This window comes from Nelusetta ayraudi, unplaced genomic scaffold (genome assembly GCF_046127955.1).
Source record: "Nelusetta ayraudi isolate G7.1 ecotype Tasmania unplaced genomic scaffold, CSIRO-AGI_Nayr_v1 ptg000135l, whole genome shotgun sequence".
NCBI classification, from domain to species: Eukaryota; Metazoa; Chordata; class Actinopteri; order Tetraodontiformes; family Monacanthidae; genus Nelusetta; species Nelusetta ayraudi.
The window spans coordinates 2,947,704-2,965,088 of NW_027466185.1; the positions used below are offsets into that span (position 1 = coordinate 2,947,704).

A 17,385-nucleotide genomic window follows, 5' to 3' on the forward strand; every position below is an offset into this window, starting at 1 on the left:
GACAGAGCCTTTTCCACAGCGCCGGCATCCTGACACTCCAACAACTAAATGAGACAGAACTCGGACGAGAACTTTTCGCTCAACTTTTTTTTGGACTGAAATTGGCTCAATTGTTTTGTAAGTTTGCAACCTCAGACAAACTCCTGGCGGGGAATGTGTTGAAACTACTCTTGAGACAAGATCAGACTACACACAGAGGCCTAAATGCAAAGAGTGATTCAAGCCACTGAGCCGCTGTTGCCGCTGGAAGATAGACTATGCAAAAAAAGGAAGGAAAAAGTCAGGATTGGTGTTTTATGGTAAACAAACAAATGTCTGTGAAGCTCATAGAACCCACTAATTCATACAAGTATGTGTGCATGTACGAGTGCAGTTGCAAGCAAGTGGAAATCCATTAGGAAGCCCAGGAGTGAAAAATTCAATCTGATTAAGAAGCAGGTGTAAACCTGAAGCAACAACAGGGTCATTCAGAGACAGAACAAAATGATGGCGTGTGGGGAGAATTCATCTTGGAAAACTAGGTTTTTTAATTGATTTTATTTTTTGTTACAAAAAGAGGGGGAAAAACAGTCCCAGCAGATTTTAATAAAATGATTAAAAAAAAAAAAAAAAAAAAAAACTATGACAGCAAAGTACAAAATTAAAAATGCCAAATCTACCCAACGCTACCCAGGAACAGAAGGCAACAGTGTCAAATGAAACAAAACAGAACATCCGTTCAGTTAACTACAAGGAACAACAGAAGAAGAAACTGGAAAAGGTTACTTAGAAAGAAGGCAAATACCCAACACAGAATGTGCCACTTTACCACAATCACTTCGCTTTTCCGTTCCTCCAGTATAAAGTAACGCAAATACTTTACAATAAGTTAATGCAGGCACACCTCCCTACAACACACGCTCTCACACAAAAAAAACATGTAACAGTCAAATGTTTCACATAAGAAAATACACTAATTTCTTCATTTTTTTTTAATTTTGGCAAGTTTCACATGAAACGGATGAGAAAATAAAAAATACGGTTGGGAAAAAAAAAGGAGAGAAAACTTCTGGGTAGCGACATTTTTGGTTTCTTGAGAACGACCGTTCATAACATCAGAGCTCCAGAAACCTTTTCTAATTTTGCTTTTTTTTTTATCATGATTTATTCAAATAATATAAATATATATGAAAAAAAATATTTGTTTTAATACAAAAAGGGTTAATGTCAAATGGAAGCATAGTAATAGGCTTCGAATAACTTAAGGAAAAAAAAAGAGGACAACAAAGGGAATACTTTCACACCTCTCAGAAACACAAAGGTCTTAGCCCTAATCTCAACACTAAGGCTTCTGCTTGTAACTTGCGTCCATGGCGCAGGGCTGTCACTCGCTCCTGCTGCCCAGAATGCATCAAGTATAAATACTAAGAAAAACCCCTGTACAGTATCCTTTTTTTGTCAAAACTACAAAATAAGTTAGTGTGGTCGACTCTACAGGTTATATACAGCTTTAACACAACGGAGGAAATGAAGATGACTGGTGCGTACAGTTTGCTACAGCCGATGAACAGGAAACCTTTTTTATTGTCCACTTTAGCGAATGTGCGAGGGAATAAATGCTTTGTTTTTCCAAACATGGTATGTGTTTTTTACCCATTCTCAGACCTCACTCCTTTTATTTTTAAATCCAAGATTCCAGTTTAGCAGCCTTGTATGATAAAATTGCCAGGATGTTCCAAAAACAGCATATTTAGCCCTATGTTTATATTCTCCTTTAAAACAAATTAAAAACAAAAAAAAAAAAAACTCAAACCGATGCTTTGTCAAATTATTCGGCCTATTTGGTCTCAAAACATGGTCTCAGGGGTGGAGTCAACACTTGACAGTGCCCTTGTGTGAAAAATTGAAGCAAGCAACTGAAAGAATGGAAGGATGGACCCTTTTCATTTCCTGGGAGTTCAGCGACAGCCCAGACACAAACGTGTCGCTGTGCTTCAGAAAAAAGTGAACTTTGCATAATGTGGGACCTTTCGCTCGTTGATGATTTCAGACCAATCTGACATGATTTCACAGTCAAAACCTGGCTGTACTCATACAAAAAAAAAACAACAACAACCACCTCGGGCCCTTTGATGGAAGCCTCCATCTGGGCCTGGACACGATGACTGGAAATGTTTGGAGTGACAAATGGAAAAAAAAAGCAGTCTCTGGGGACACAAGTCACCTGCCCGGCGAGACGAGAGGGTGGACACATTCATTTTGAGCAGCAGCCGTCACGTCGGCACGTTGTGGGAGTGTGTGCGAAAGTGTGTGTGTGTGTGTGTGTGTGTGTGTGTGGGGAGTGGGGGTCGGGGTGGAGTGGTGGGGGGGCACCTGTCAGGGCGGCCGCCCAGTAAACATCTGAGTCTCCTTCGGAGATGAGGAGCGGGTAGAGGAGGAAGTATTTGGTACCGGGAGAGGGCGTTGTGTGTGTGTGTGTGTGTGTGTGTGTGTGCGTGCGTGCGTGCGTGCGTGCGTGTATGTGTGTGTGTGTGTGTGTGTGAGGGAGAGAGTGACTGAGGTCGTCAGTCCACGTCGCTGAGGTCGCTGACTGGCTCGTCCTGCACGATGCTCAGGTGGTTCATGGCGCGGCTGAAGGCCAACTGGACGGCCTTGCGGATGCTGGACGTGCGGCCCTCCATCAGTTTGATCTTGTCGATGGTCTTGTCCATGCCCAGCGGCACCATCTTGGATCTAGGAAGCCACTGCCTGAAAGGTCGGCGCAGGGGAGACGACATCCATGTCAACAACGGAGCGATTAACAAGCCTGGAAGAATCATTTTTAGGCCTCAATGTCAATAAATGATGGATTTTTTTTTTCTGTTATTTTTTTGTGTGCAGTGGACATTTTGACTGAAATGTATTGGCAAGAAACAACTGCAAAGTGTATTGAGTGGTGAAGGTTTTCTGCTTACTGTGTGAATTTTTTCTTTTTTTTTTTTTTTTTTTTACATATTTTCATAATCAAAACCAAATCACTACAATGCAGCTTTAGTCTAAATCCAATAGATAACTGCAAAGATTGTGATTTTTTTTTTCATTTGTTCAAGACGATGGAAAATATGTAACATTGAAACAAGAGAGAGAAAAAGAGGAAACAACTGCAAAGAAAATCATTTATGCACTCAAATGCTACTTTATCCACAAACTGATACCCTATATATTGACGGCTCTTGCGTGCGGTAGTCCCTCTTGAAAAGTGAATAAATACATTGTTAATAAGTGCCTTAAGCCCCGCAGATCAAGGAGGATTCAACTGAGCACCACTATTGGAAAAAAACAAACATTTTCATTAACCGCCGGTTGTAAAAAAAAAAAAAAGAAATCCCAGATGTATTAAGAGTACATATTTTACATTTCGGTTGTAATTTTTTTTTCCCCCCTCGAGGAAGCAGAGACAAAAGGCGACAGCTGGGGTTGACAGGGGAAAAAAGGGCCGAAAAACACAAGGGGTGCAACAGGAGAATACAATTCCAGGAGCTATTTGTCGTCTCTTGACGTGAGGTGTCGGGCGGCTACAGGCGGGGGAATGGGAAAAAAAAAGAAAAAAGGCTGCGTTAGCGAGGAAGCGGCGCTCACCAGCTGCGCTTGTTGTCGAAGAAGAGCACGAGGTAGAGCTTCTCCTCCGTCTTGTACTGCATCTGCTCGCCGATGCGCAGCACGTCCATGGGGGGCATGGGGATGGACACGCCGTTGTGCTGGCAGCCCACCCGAGGCATGTGGGGGTCGATGATCTGCACACAGCGGGGCGGGGGAGATGGGGGCGGGGGGTGGGGGGGTGGAATGTTAGGACGCTTAAAAAAAAAAAAAAAAAAACGCCCAAAAAAACCCCAGCATAGGCAATCAAACATGCAAAACACATGCACACTTCATCCCTTTGCCTCATTTGTCCTTTTGTGAAACCATTAGTTGCTGTTGGCGGTCAAATGCTGCCACCTAGAGGATAAAAGGGGGATTTTTTTGTTTTGTTTTTATTAATAAGTTGGAACTGTCCCCCCTCCGACACCAAGGACAGCTGAGGGGTCAGAGCGATCTCTTCACGCTGGAGCGCGACAGAGTGACAGACTTTGCCCCAATGTGGCCAAAGCTCAGCGTGAAGAGACGACAAGAGTCACATCACATTCAGCCGGCGATTGTCATGCTCTCGATCCCGACCAAAGAAAACACTCACCAAGGCAGGGTAGGAAGGGTATCCACTACATTTGGCCCAAACTAGCTTTAGGGGTTCCAATGCAACTGTTGCAGCGCTAGCGGGCATCCAAATATTGCTGTTGCCAACCTCTAGGGAAGCGGGAACAACAACAACCAAACAAGTTACGTTGGGGGGGGGTCGTCCAACACACGCACACACACACACAGAAAGACATTTCCAGAAAGGCGAGCTTCGGGTGCAGAGGCAGGGGCGCAGGGGGGCGTCAGGGCTGGAAATGAACTTTTGCTGCTCTGGGAGGGAGGGGGGGGGCCGTCAGTAAATGACAGATATTTAAATTTGCCAGGATTTCTGGTGTTTTTGTTGGCCAAACGTAAACTTGAAGCCTTTGCACGAGTCCCTGCATTCAGGCTGGCTTCACTCCACGGTGGCAAACACGGGGGTTCAGACCCACCGCCAGAGTTCACAGGAAACTGGCTGGTTCGCCCGCTACCAACTCCCAACCCAGCTTTGGGTGTCCAAATGCCAGGTGTCTGCCAGCGCCACCAGGTAAAATCTGTCATCCTCCTCGAATTTAGAATCATTTAAGACGATTACAAGGCGCTGGGTGGGAGAGTGACAGACACCTGGAAATGACACACGGCAGGCAGCGCCAGAGAGCAACAGGGTGGTTGCATTTTTAAGTCAATCACGAAAAGCAACGTTGAACATTGTTGAGAGTCTCAGGAAGCTGCAGCGCCGTTTGATAAATAAGGCCTATTTACTTTTATGCGCCTCCAAGCTGAGGAAACCTTTTGCATACTTGCAGGGATTCATTACAAGTTGAAACTGAACTTGAGCAAAAAGGAACCTTTGCATGAGCCAAATTGTTCAATTTCTTTCAAGCAAAAAAAGAGGAATCAGAGAGAAGAGGAGAAGCAGGTGAGCAGAAGCCAGGGCCGGGCAAAGCATCCTTCTAAAGCGGCCAACGTACCTGCTGCGATCCGAGCCGCTCTGGCGAAATTCCCAGTTTCGATGCAGGCGATCAACTCGCTCTTGTCGTCCACCGTGTTCCTCCGGACCAGGGCGGGTTTCCCCTTGCCGCACTTTGGGAGGCTGAGGGTGGTGCTGGGGGGTGGGGGGAGACACGGCAGAGAGTTGGCATTCAGGACGAAACAATAAACAGCGGCTGAGCGTGGACGGGCGGAGGCCTGGGCTCCCTCACCTGGTGCTGCCCGGCAGGCTGCTGCAGGAGGAGATGGACGACTCGGAGGCGCAGCGTCTCCGCGGCTCGGCCGCCCTGCGGGGGGCGCCGGAGGAGTCGACGAGCTCCTTCTCCTCTTCCTCCTCCAGGAAGCCGCTGGACAGACCTGCACGGAGACGCAAGAAATCAACAACAACGCAAATGGGCCGACTGAGGCCCGGACGGCGGCTCCGGGTTCCTTCGTCAACGGCAGACTACACGATGAGCGTTTTGCAACACTACAGTGAGCGATCACGCCGGGAACTGTTGAATTCCATGCAAAACGTCAAGGTTTGATAGAAACAATCCAATGAAAGAGCATCACGAGGGGTTTTTAATGCTAGAGTGATGGGGATCAATGTGGATGAATGGAAACCGACCCCGCCGGCTGCACAGTGACAATGCAAAGCCAAGCCGCAAACCTTTTTCCTCAAGAGGAAAAGGTAAGCAGGGAACATCGGCCCTGTGAGATTTCAACCGCAACACCTTTTGGAGGCAACAGCAGCGGAGAGAAAAGAAACGCTCCAGCACACTGCCCCCTACTGACGGAACAAAATCTCAAAACTTTTCCGTCACTTTTCCACCTAGCATTGAATTCACATACTTCAACATAATTGCTTCAGCAACTCACACTCAAATAAGAACGTTAATAAAAACCACAGCGGTGCAAGGCCCGGGCAATTCCATCCCAACGATGAAGAGAAAATGAATGAGATGAACTGCTGGCCGTTTTTCATGTTCTGGACAATAATAATGATAATTGGACTGAACTACATAGACGGAGCCAGTCGACTGGGATCATTCTGTTCATGGATTGATGGTTGAGCTGCCGGGGCCACGGACAGCATCCGTTAGGACAGAACAACAAAAGACTCTCAGACTGGTTTGAAAGGGGAACTGGCCAATTTCATGACTTTTCCAAAACATTTAGTGATTTTACAAAGTTCTATGACTTTTCCTGTTCTGGAAAATGGCATTTGTAAATTCCATGACTTTTCCAGGTCTTCCGTGACCGTGGAAACCCAGAGTTAAGGGAAAAACTGAAAAATCAAACTGATCTTTTTTCCAATTTCATTTTACCACAAAAATGCTTTGTGCTTCTCGTGCAGACCTGGCGACTCACCCGTGTTGAGCTGCTTCACCGGCGACTCGCCCTCCTCCTCCTCGTGCCCCGCCCCCTCCTCCTCGCTCTCCTGGCTGCCGCTGTGCTTCCTCTTCCTCTTGTGCAGCAGGGTCTCCAGCCGGGGGATGACCACCGACAGGAAGGACTTGGAGCCCAGGCCGCCCGCGGCGTCCTCGTCCTCCTGCTCCACGTCCTCGCCGTCCGCCGCCTCGGGCTTGTGGAGCACGGCGGCGGCGGCGGCGGCAGCGGCCGACTTGGACTTGCGGAAGAGCACGGCGGTGCGGCGGCCAACGGGGCCGGCGGCGGCCTCGGCAAGGGTCGACGTGGCTACCACACTCACGTCGCCCTCCAGCAGGGGGTCGCGGGCGTAGCCGTTGAGGCGCGGCGCGGCCGAGGACAGCAGCTCCGGCAGCTCGCTGTCGGAGGCGGGGCTCCGGTCGGCCGCCTTGTCGTCGCAGTCGGGGGCGGCGTCAATTGGCCTGAGGGTGGGCGGCTCGGGGTCCGCTTCCGAATGGATGAGGGGGGGGATGGAGTCGGAGAGCTCCAGCTTCGGGGGGAGGGACTTGTCTCCTGTGGGCAAGAGAAGAAGAGAAAAAAGCTCTGACTTTCATCATTCAGCCTCGACGAGTCCCCGACAGAAGCAAGCCGACAGGAAAAACTGCGTATTTAGCCCGGTGTTTGCACCCGGTGGCAAAAGAAGACCTGCTTTTAGCATCACAAGTGGACCTTCCACATGTTTGCAAGGAGGCAGAAAGGAGGAGGTTTCAGAGGGCGGGGCCAACTCCTGGATGTGGGCACTACCACAAACCAGGGAAAAGGTTCATTACCCCTTTCTGACATCACAAAGGTCTGATTTGAAGGCCCTGGTCACAAGGGGAGCAGGACAATGTTGCAAAGGCTGGACTTTAAAGTAAGACTTGCATTGCATGAGACCTTTACACTGACATATTGTGTTTAGATACTATTATTATTAGAAGTACACTTGCATTTCTCCTTTTATTTCTGAAAGTTAACCTTGAATAAAGGTGTTTTCTTTTTTCAAACACACACACACAGCAAACTGGAACTCAAAATGAACGTGAACACAAATGAAGATATGAAAATTCAGGCGCAGGGCAAACACACCTGAGAGTGCGGATGATTAATGCAGGCGGCGCAGACTGCGCATCTGTTTCGCCCGTAGCTACTGACAGACAGACCGTTTGAAAACATCGATCCCGCGGCTCCGGCGGGCGCTTAACACAACGCCAGGGACGAATGAAGTGCAGCGCGTTCTTACGTGGAAGAAAAAGGGTTTCAATAAAAGAAAAAAAAAGAAAAGAAAAAGATGCAACATAAAGATGACAAGAAGAGGAACACATTTACGGTCTTACACTCTGACTGTTTTTTTGTTTTGTTTTCCCAATGAGTTGCAGCGTCTACACTCTGTACCTGCAGGAGCGCTGAGCCAGCGCATCGCTGTGGGGCTTCAGTCATAAAATTTAAAGCCAGGTGCTGTTTAGCATAACACCCGGGCGCCCGTATAAATAAGAAATGAGAGCAAAATGACTTTTCCCTTTTCTCTTCCCCCCTCCTCTCCTCCTCCCAGCCTCAGTGTGACTGTCTGTTGAGAGCTCAGCACCGCAGAGTCACTGGCCGGGTTCACCGCCGCTGCCGCCGCTGCAGCGCACAGCCGCTGCGTTCAAGCCTCCCTCAACACGTTCCTGTCTGTTGGTGTCACTTTGGAGGCGCTTCGTAGCTCAACACCCGGCTCCCTCGAGGCCACGCTCCAACAGCCTCTCAAGCTGAGACACAGAGTAGGCCGTTGTTCCCATGAAGTCGGAAACGCAATGTTGTCCAACAGGTTAGCTGTTTTTGCAGAGAGAATATTCTTCACTGGCATTCAGAAACATCATTCCAGCTGCTGTGGAATTTCTGAATCCAGCTGTGGCAGATATATAACTGTGTTGAGAACGAGAAAGGATTTTTTTTCTGTGGCAGTGATATACCCAGGCTTAATGGTGAGACTAGAGCTCCCTCTAGTGGCGCACTGGAGAATTATGTTTTTGGGGGGGAAATAAAACAGGTTGAATTTTTCTATACTATATTAACCAGTTAAAATACATTCATCTTCAGCTGTCATTAAACTGTGCTCACATTTTTCACACATTTCCACAAGCTGTGGTCTTAAAGGAGGTTCCGAACGCTCTATGAGGAAGTGAGGAAGTGAGCAGAGGGTTGTTGCAAGAGCTGAGTTCCACCTCAGCAAGGGGAAAAAAATAAATTGATTGTCAGTCATAAAAACAACACTTGATTTTTTTTTTTTTATAAGCTTCTCTTTCAAAGCCGCAAAAATACGCATGCGGTCAGCGGGATCTCATAGATTAATCACCACAGATGAGTGTCGAGCTGAAAGCAATAATAAGGCGCAAATGTGACTGGCTGCTGCTCAACCGTGTGACTGCGCTCTTCACTCCGGCCTCTGAACTTTGTGTGTTCGGTCCGTACGTACCCTCGTCCTCTGGGAAAAGTCCGTTGGGCTTGGGAATCTCCTTGGGAATCTCCAGCTCCGGACACGCGGCCCCCGGCCAAGACGACGGTGGGTCCACAGAGGCGGCTATCAAGGTGGAGGAAGAGGAGGAGGAGGAGGAGGAGGAGGGGTGGTGGTGGTGGTGGTGGTGGTGATGGTGATGGTGGTGGTGGTGGTGGGAGGGGCGGACCCTGCGGAGGCTCATCTCGTTGCGCACGTCGTTGATGGTCTTCTTGAGCAGCTTGAGCCGCTTGCTGCGGGAGGGGCTGGACTTCATGCCGCACGTCAGGTCGAACTTCTCCAGGAGCTGCAGCAGCTGCCTGTCCAGCGGCAGGTGCTCGCGGTTGGCCGGCAGCAGCAGGCGGTCCACTGGGGGGTGGGGGGGGGGGAGAAGGGCGGTGTGAGTGAGGTGGGAGTCGACCACCGAGGCGGACGCACCAACGTGGCCGCACTTACCGTCCTCCCAGGAGAAGGACGGCTGCACCTTCATCTCGGGCGCCTCGTCCAGGTGCATGGCGCTGTCCCGGTCCAAGCCGATCTTCTCCACGTCCCGCCGGGCCCTGCGGAGCAGGGCGCCGCCCTGGTCCCTGAGGCGCACGGCGGCCCGGTAGAAGTAGGTGTCCTTGGAGTTGTAGGTCATGCAGTTGTCCACGATGAGGTTGAAGTCGCTCTCAAACTGCTCCAGGTTGCTGTAGTCCTGCGCGTCGATGCGCTGCCGCATGGTGGTGAAGTCCATCGGGTGCTTGATGTGGTCAAAGTAGTCGGGGACCTTCGGGGCCGGAGAAGCGGAGGAGCGTGTGTAAAATTTGGCTTCATTTATGATTTTTACATCAGCAAAAGTTTAACATGCAGCCAAGAAATACATACACAAATGTGTAAACTGGCAGTACAATAAGAGAACAGAACAATTCTTAGTTCGCTATCAGAATACACAGCAAGGGTCTTGCTCCCAGCTCGCTGCTCTCTAGCATCTTGCACTGCCATCTTGCTAAGGAAGGAAATGGATGGAGTGAAAGGAGTGAAGGACAAACATTTGACCCTTCCAGGGCAGTCAGACACCCTGTTGCTAGAAAACTTTAAAGAGCCTTAAACCTTAAAGGTCACGCCTTCAAAAAGAGGCTCAACAAACACCTGCTCGACATGAGACTGCAATCTCCCGCTGCTCAAAGACACTTTTTATACTGAGAATCAGTGATTTCTTTTGGACTTGGGAGTAGCTGCAGATCAGTGATAGGTAGGGATGTCCCGATCCGATCCGATCCGCCATGCAAATTTAGCATTCGTTAGATCGGTGATCGGCCAATCTGCGATAAAAATCCCCGATCCGATCTTGAAATATATCAATTACGATATGCATTTATAGTTCGCAATGTATAAATAAGAGGCGCATTTCTGCCCTCTAGCAGTCTTCAGTGCGGTGCTCCGAACAGACGAGACGTGTTGAGATCGAAGGTTTCCGCCCGGCCGCACGTCTCCGCATTCGAAAACAAAACAACAGTGTTGGCCGTGTGGCGATTCTACGAGTTGGAAGAACAATGCAGACCTGCAGCAAAATACAAAGTCTGCAAGCTGATGGTTTCACGTGGTGGAAGCTACAGGGCTTCCTGTAACACAACTAATGTAATTCAACATCTCAAGAAACTACAAGGAATACAGCGCTGCTACTGAGCTGGTTGGAAGCAGCAAACGCTGCTCGCTAGTTTAAGACAAGACAAGTTAGCTGTGCTAGCCATGAGTTAGCTGTGATAGCCATGAACTGCTACACTGATTTCAGTTCATTTTGCTTTGGTGGTTTACTGTAACTGAAGTTACTGATGGATTTTATTTACTGAGCAAAGAGTGCAGCCGTCCCCAATCTCTGAACACACATGGACTTACTTGATAAGTTACATGAACATAATAATTGTTTATTTTATTTGATCTATATTTGGCTCTAGTCTTTTGTTACTGAGCAGTGTTAAACTTCAGCCGCTACATTTTTACAAGCTCATTTTGTATCAGAGGTTTACTGTAACGGAAGTTACTGATTCAGTGAAGCTTACATTATCTTTACAAGGTCTACGCTGCATTTACTGAGCAAAGAGTGAAGTCAGCACCAAGCTTCAAATGCACTTTCAAAGTGAATGTACTCACTTTATAGGCACAACTTGACATCATTATTCCATACTTTATTTATGTCTTATGTCCGCATGCTCACTGTGTTCTTCAATTTGTAAAATAAACGAAGCGGTGAGGAAATGCTAAGCATGGATTGATCATTGAAGCAAACAATCCAATTTATTTTGCACCAAGAGAAAAGTCTGGATTCAGTTTATTCAAGGGAAGAAAAAAATCGAGATTGCCAATTTCTCATCATAAAAAAATGGGGACCAAAAAAAAATGTGATTGGGGCATCCCTAGTGATAGGTTCACTGAATGTAATTACTAAAGATTGTATCTGCAAAGCTACATTTAAAAATAGAAGAAAGAAAAGAAAACTTGTATATGGGATTTTAAATCCTCCTTTCAGCTCAGAGGATTTGAATGAAACATGCAGCTTCAACAGGAAACAGCGTCAGTCGGGTGGCATACTGGCACTCACATCAGCAAATATTGCTAGAAAAAAAAAAAGCAACACTGTCTCTCACCCAAGAGCTCCTCACAATCAACTAATGGGCTCAAAAAGCCAACGCCCAACGTGGGGCTCGAACCCACGACCCTGAGATTAAGAGTCTCATGCTCTACCGACTGAGCTAGCCGGGCGTACCACTGCACTTCCTCCCGCATTGCAAAGCTCTCACCCAACTGCCGGTGTCTCGGGTTACACACACACACACACACACACACACACACACACACACACACACACACACACACACACACACACAGCTTGCCAGGAAGTCACGTTACTCAACACTGACAAACAGGGGGGGGGGCAGGGCGGCGTGAGCCTTCACAGATAAGTGCTGAACGGAGAGCAAACGCTATAATTACGCTTCTGCATCTGCCGGCTCTTTTGGCATTCATCAGCTCCGCTCAACCGTGATCGCTCAATTATTAAAATGCACTGCAGCTTGTTTGACTCTGTGACTCTGTGACTCTGTGGAACCGGCAAGTCCAGTCTGACGCCCCAATCAGGAAGTCAGCGCACGGTCTTTCTAAGCGGAGCTCACAGGGGTAGTTAAGCAATCTCAAGCGCTTGTGACAATGAGTGACACAAGACCCGGTTGTGTGGTCAACGTCAATAAACCCTGAGAAGTAAAAAAAAACACCCAGTAAAAAGTGCATAAGAATTGCAGCAGCAATGACAAAGTGAGGTTAGTGAGTAAAGTGCGTTTCACCTCGCTGACGTCCACCGGCTGGGTGAAGATCCTGGCCTGGTCTTTGGCTTGCAGCTGGTCCAGGAGGGCTCTGAGCAAAATGCTGAAGGGGGTCAGCTGCATTTCCAGGAGAGCTTCCTGCTGTTTGATCTGCGGCCAGACACAAAATTAAATTTCAAGGTTAACCCTCGCCCGCCCGCCCGCTCGTCCCGCAGACTGGCAGAAGGGGTGCGACGGCTGCGCTGCGACCGCTACCTCCTCCCTCTTGAGCTTCTCCCGCTTGCGGATGAGCTCCAGCAGCAGCCGGGCCCGCTCCAGGTCGTGGCGGAGGCGATGCCATTCCTTCAGCTGCTCCTTGAGCGCCCGGCTTTCCTCCTCGTTTTGGCCCTTCGGGGGGGAAAGCCAAGGTGGAAAATGAACGGAATGCAAGACAAAGCCCCCTGCTGTTTATGTTCTGCACAAACAACTTCACGAGCTAACAAAAAGGGACATTTCAAAATCAAAGGACATTTTCATCCTGAGAATGGGTTCGTGAATTCTAATCTTTTCTGGTCAAACTCGGCGCAGGAGTCTTGCACGATTGCTCGTCTCGCATATCACACAGAGAAAAGACCTGGTGGCTACAGGGTGGTCAGAGGCAAAACACAGGTCGCAAACCTGAACAGAAGTCTGTGACATCACTGATTTGAATGTTTTAGCACACACTTTCCAACAGGTGGTGTAAGCAAGGATGGCTTTTTTACCCCCACTGTTTGAAAGGTCACTGACACTAAACGTGTGTCATTGTTTTAGCACAAGATGGGACCTTTAAGAGGAACGCTTCATATTCTTAAAATCAACCTCGAGATACGGAGCAACATAAAAGTCAAAAAAAAATCTACTTTGCTACAGAAAAACAGTAAAACGAAGACTGAAAGCCTCCGTGGGGTGACTGACAGATGAACAAACCGGCTGCGCATTCTTCTGAGACTGCAGGCTTGTCTGAAGGCGCCTGACGAGCGGAAGGCCATTCCGGGATTGCCTCTTGAGCTTCCAGTAATTTAGGACCAGCTCCACAAATGCTTTCTTCTTCTGGATCGACACCTGGTTCAGAATGGTTTGCAACCTGAAGGGGACAGGGGGGCGGAGTCAGGGGTTGACCGCTAGCGTGGTTTAGAAGGCGTGAGCAGGATAATTGGTTCAGAACGCAGACTTTAAACCTTTTATCCTTTAAACACACACACACACATACACAGCAGCAGCAGTAGTAGCAGTAGCAGCAGCAGCAGCAGCAGCAGCAGCAGCAGCAGTGTTATTTCATTCATTCAATCATCAGTATATTAAAAGTAATTGGCTTCAACTTTGCTGGACTCTTTTGAAGTTTGTTTCCAACGTTAATCAATAATATCTCAATGGAATGAATATGAATAATGAAATGTATATAGAACAACTAAAAAGGAAATGTACTATTCAGCGTGGCTGGCAGACTTTTTCCTATCTACTGGTTGGCTGGCCAGTCAAAAAATTGATTTGGGATCCTGCTCGTCATTCATGACAATGCACTCAAACAGATGACAGAGGGAAAGCATCAGCAACGACCACATGACTAAATCCTGCAGGCGTACCTGTGAGCAGGAAATGAAGGCACAGTGGTCGGGGTGAGGTCTCCGCTGCCGGGGTCGGGGTCGGGCTCGGCCTTCCTGCTCTTGCTCTTCCTCTTCTGCTTCCCCTTGGACTGCCCTCTGCCCGCGCACCTCGCCCTCTCCGCCCTGGAGCGCAGTCCGTTGCGGGGCCGGGCCTCGTCGTAGATGGCGAGGGGCCTCCGCACGCAGCCCTTGGGCGTGTGGGCCCCGCAGTAGGCCGTCTTCTTCACGAAGATCGCCGGCTCGCCGTCCTCCTTCACGTCTTTCACGGGCTCCATCCGCATGAAGAGGCCCGCCTTCTGCGCGCAGCTCACGTGGAACGCCGTGTAGCAGTTGGCCTTGTGGCACTGGATGCACGCGCCCACGCCGCGCTCCTTGCACAGGTAGCAGGTGAGCTTCCAGCGTGCCGGGGGGATGTTGCGCACGCCGTTGATGGGCTCGATGAAGGTGGTGTTGGAGAAGCCCACCTCGGGCACCCACAGCGCGCACACCACGTGGCCCCAACGGTCGTCGTCCGTCTTCTTCACCGCTCCGCCCTTGTTGGGGCAAAGGACGCAGTTGGCGAGCTGGCCGAATGACTGGAGGCAGTGTCTGCAGAGCCACTGGCCCTCGGGGACGTAGGGCACACCGTAGCACTCCTGGTGCACGGCCACGTTGCACACGTCGCAGAACAGGATGGCGTTGCTGTCGTGACACTCGCCGTCCATGCAGATGCAGCAGACGGCGTCCTCGTCCACCGACGCCTGCTTCTCGCTGCACTGGTCCAGGCTCTCCAGGTAGAGCTCTTTCTCAAAGCGGTCCACCAGGAACTCAAAGACGTTATAGGAGACCTGGCTGACGCCTTCGTTCCTGCGCTTCTCGTTGACCAAATCCAGCCAGGCGTAATCTTCTTCGTCCATGTCGTACTCCGTTTCCTCGTCCAGCTCTTCTTCCGTCTTCTCGGCGAACTTGTAATAGGCGGCTGGGCGTTTGGGAACTGCTGGAAGGTTGTATTCCACGGTCCGAAACTTAGGCTCCGGAAGCTTTGGGCCGGCGCTAACGTTGGTCTGATGCGGCCCTCCGTCCCCGTGGCCCGTGATGCCCAACGCAGCGTTCCTCTTTTCCTGGTTGTTCTTAAGTCGGACGGAGCGGAGGAGAACCTGCTGCTGCGGTTTCTCTGCGTTCTCCTTGTTGCTGGTGCACTCCATCATCTCCTGCACCATCGGATCGTCGTCCGATATCACGTCCAGCTGGTCAAATATGCTGATCCGATGGACACGGCCGTCGATGTCCAACTCGACCATGCGCTGTGCCTGAGCGTAGGTCAAGATCTGCTTGTTGGGGGAGGGCTTGATGGGGGACGAAGGCCTCTGCGGCACCGGGCTCCGGTGCTGCCGAGTTTTCTTCTTCATCTTGACGCTCCGTGTTGCTGTGGAGGCACATTGATTGTGGATTGGCATTAGCGATTTTGAACAAGATCTACGGGGTCCAAACCACTCGACTTTGAAATACAAATTCTTAAACCAAGAACATGTTTGAAGAATGACTACGAAAAACAATTGACAGTGCTAAAGAAAATATATATACATATATAAATATTTAAAAAAAAAATATATATATATATATATATATATATATACATATATACGGCAGTCCAATTGAATCAAACGTGCTTTCAATGCGTTCAGAAGTGTTAACTCTAAGAGGGTATTCCTTACACCAGCTGCTTTCAGTAACAACTGTGCAGATCTGAATGACATTAGAACATAAATACGACCTGTGAGGTGCCCAGCCACACGTTACAGTTTATTCAATGAGATGAGTCATTTAAGTTCCGTGGGAGGGGGGAGGGCACAAGGTTCACCTTATATCACACTGCGCAGGAGTTAACACTTGCCCATTTGGGTCACTTGCCCAAGTGCCCTTCCATTCACGACTTCACAGTCAACAGTGGCCAAGTTGCTAACAATAACATTAGCCACCTAGCTAACTAGCAAAAGGGGTTAGCCACCCCGTAAACGGGGCAAATGGCGTCAAACAGGACGGGAGCTCTTAAACAACAACAACATCGCCGTTCGTATTCAATGCGCAGCCTTATAACGCACAGTTTTACGTTGAAACGACATGCCTACCTGTCTTCGTGCGGTAAACAACCAAGCGTTAAAAAAAAGAAAACCCACACAAATCACATACCTCTGTTTCACCAACAGTTTTGCTAGCGGAGGAGGAGCGCTGCTAGCCAGAAGCCTTACAAAGCAACGGCGACACGGCCTGCTAAGTGGCTTTAATTCCGCACACAGTGTTTTCATCCAACGGGCGATGTTAATTTCAATTCGGCTGCGGGTAAAAAACTGAAAGGTTCCTGCATTAATATCCCGAGCGAGCACACGTATATTTGCTTTGGTGGACCATTCATTGAGTCGCTCGCCAGGCTAGCCGCGGTCGAAGCAGCAGAGAGCTGAGGCACTGAAACGGCTCATCCCCCCCAACACAACAATGCGTTTCAAGCAGACAACTCCCACCCGCACGCACTACTCTACGTGTGACGCTGGAGGTCATGTTCGTGTTGAGTCGTAGGTTTCACACAAAAGCCCATCTGTCACACAATCGACGCGCTCGTCCCCCTTTTTTGTCGAGCAACTGGGCACAAAGCTCCAAGCTCCCCTCTAAACAAAGCACGAACCGAAGGGACAGGGGGGGCGAAGTACTGTCTGCTACCCAGGTTCTCGTCTAGCTCCCCCGAGCCACAGTGTAACGTCATCAACGAGTGTGTATGCTTTTAAATGACTTTAAAGCTCCTTCTGGGAGTCTGCTTGTTTACGTTGGCCATTGATTAATAAGCACTTTTTCAACCAGAGCATGGTGAGAAAAATGCCCCACCCTGGTAACCAGTTCGTCCGAATGTGGTTCCTTATCGCCGAACGAACAACAACAACAACAACAACAACAACAACAGCACCAGCACCAGCACCAGTACCAGTAATACCCATTACGGTGTAATAACGCCGTGGCCACACAAGTACTGTTGTTTGCCTGTGTAATGTCCAAGGTACAACTGTGGTCCATGAATGCAACACGGACGCACCAGAAAAATATTTACTTACTTACTTATTTATTTATAATTTAAAAAACAAACAAACAAACAAACAAAAACCTTTAATGATACGCTAATCGGGCAGATGTGGATAATTCATAAACGCTGTAATTAAACCAGGTTCATGAGATGTGCACATTATTAGTATTATCTTTATTAAGATGGTCGTCATCGTCATCATTATTATTACGTGTTTATGTACACCCATGTATCCTGTCATAACGTGCTATAAATAAACTGGCATATCAAAACAGACCACGCGCGTATTTTCATTTCATGGATAGTCTCACCAGAATGCTTAATTTTGCCAAAAGAAAAATAAAAGAAACCCATAGATTTCTGTGACATATTTCTCCCCCATCGTCGGGG

The 17,385-nt window shown here is 48.8% G+C and overlaps 1 protein-coding gene and 1 non-coding gene across 5 annotated transcripts; both read right to left on the reverse strand.

The window, feature by feature from the left end:
* Nucleotides 1-2,526: 2,526 nt before the first annotated feature.
* LOC142877205 (bromodomain-containing protein 1-like) lies at nucleotides 2,527-16,787 on the reverse strand. Of its 4 annotated transcripts, none has more exons than XM_076011640.1 (13): nucleotides 16,116-16,780; nucleotides 13,926-15,351; nucleotides 13,258-13,426; nucleotides 12,577-12,708; nucleotides 12,343-12,471; nucleotides 9,479-9,791; nucleotides 9,005-9,391; nucleotides 6,514-7,083; nucleotides 5,373-5,517; nucleotides 5,142-5,275; nucleotides 4,190-4,299; nucleotides 3,598-3,752; nucleotides 2,527-2,727 (listed from the first exon to the last, which is right to left on the reverse strand). In XM_076011640.1, exons 2-13 carry the CDS (start codon nucleotides 15,332-15,334, stop codon nucleotides 2,544-2,546), a joined length of 3,837 nt encoding a protein of 1,278 aa, XP_075867755.1. In that variant the 5' UTR covers nucleotides 15,335-15,351; nucleotides 16,116-16,780; the 3' UTR covers nucleotides 2,527-2,543. The 4 variants fall into 4 exon arrangements, with proteins under 4 accessions (XP_075867755.1, XP_075867756.1, XP_075867758.1 ...); XM_076011641.1 differs by having other exon boundaries at nucleotides 13,270-13,426; nucleotides 16,116-16,779; XM_076011643.1 differs by lacking the exon at nucleotides 4,190-4,299 and having other exon boundaries at nucleotides 2,561-2,727; nucleotides 13,270-13,426; nucleotides 16,116-16,787.
* On the reverse strand, nucleotides 11,692-11,764 carry trnak-cuu (transfer RNA lysine (anticodon CUU)). The gene has a single exon. It is a non-coding gene; the product is annotated as a tRNA-Lys (tRNA).
* Nucleotides 16,788-17,385: the final 598 nt, after the last annotated feature.

Coding starts and splice junctions, on each gene's coding strand:
- LOC142877205 (XM_076011640.1), bottom strand. CDS start 15,334: ATGAAGAAGAAAACTCGGCAGCACCGGAGCCCGGTGCCGCAGAGGCCT. Junction 9,792..12,342: donor AGCCGGTGGACGTCAGCGAG/GTGAAACGCACT, acceptor CCGGCCCCGAAG/GTCCCCGACTACTTTGACCA. Junction 4,300..5,141: donor AGCGGCTCGGATCGCAGCAG/GTACGTTGGCCG, acceptor CCGCTTCCCTAG/AGGTTGGCAACAGCAATATT.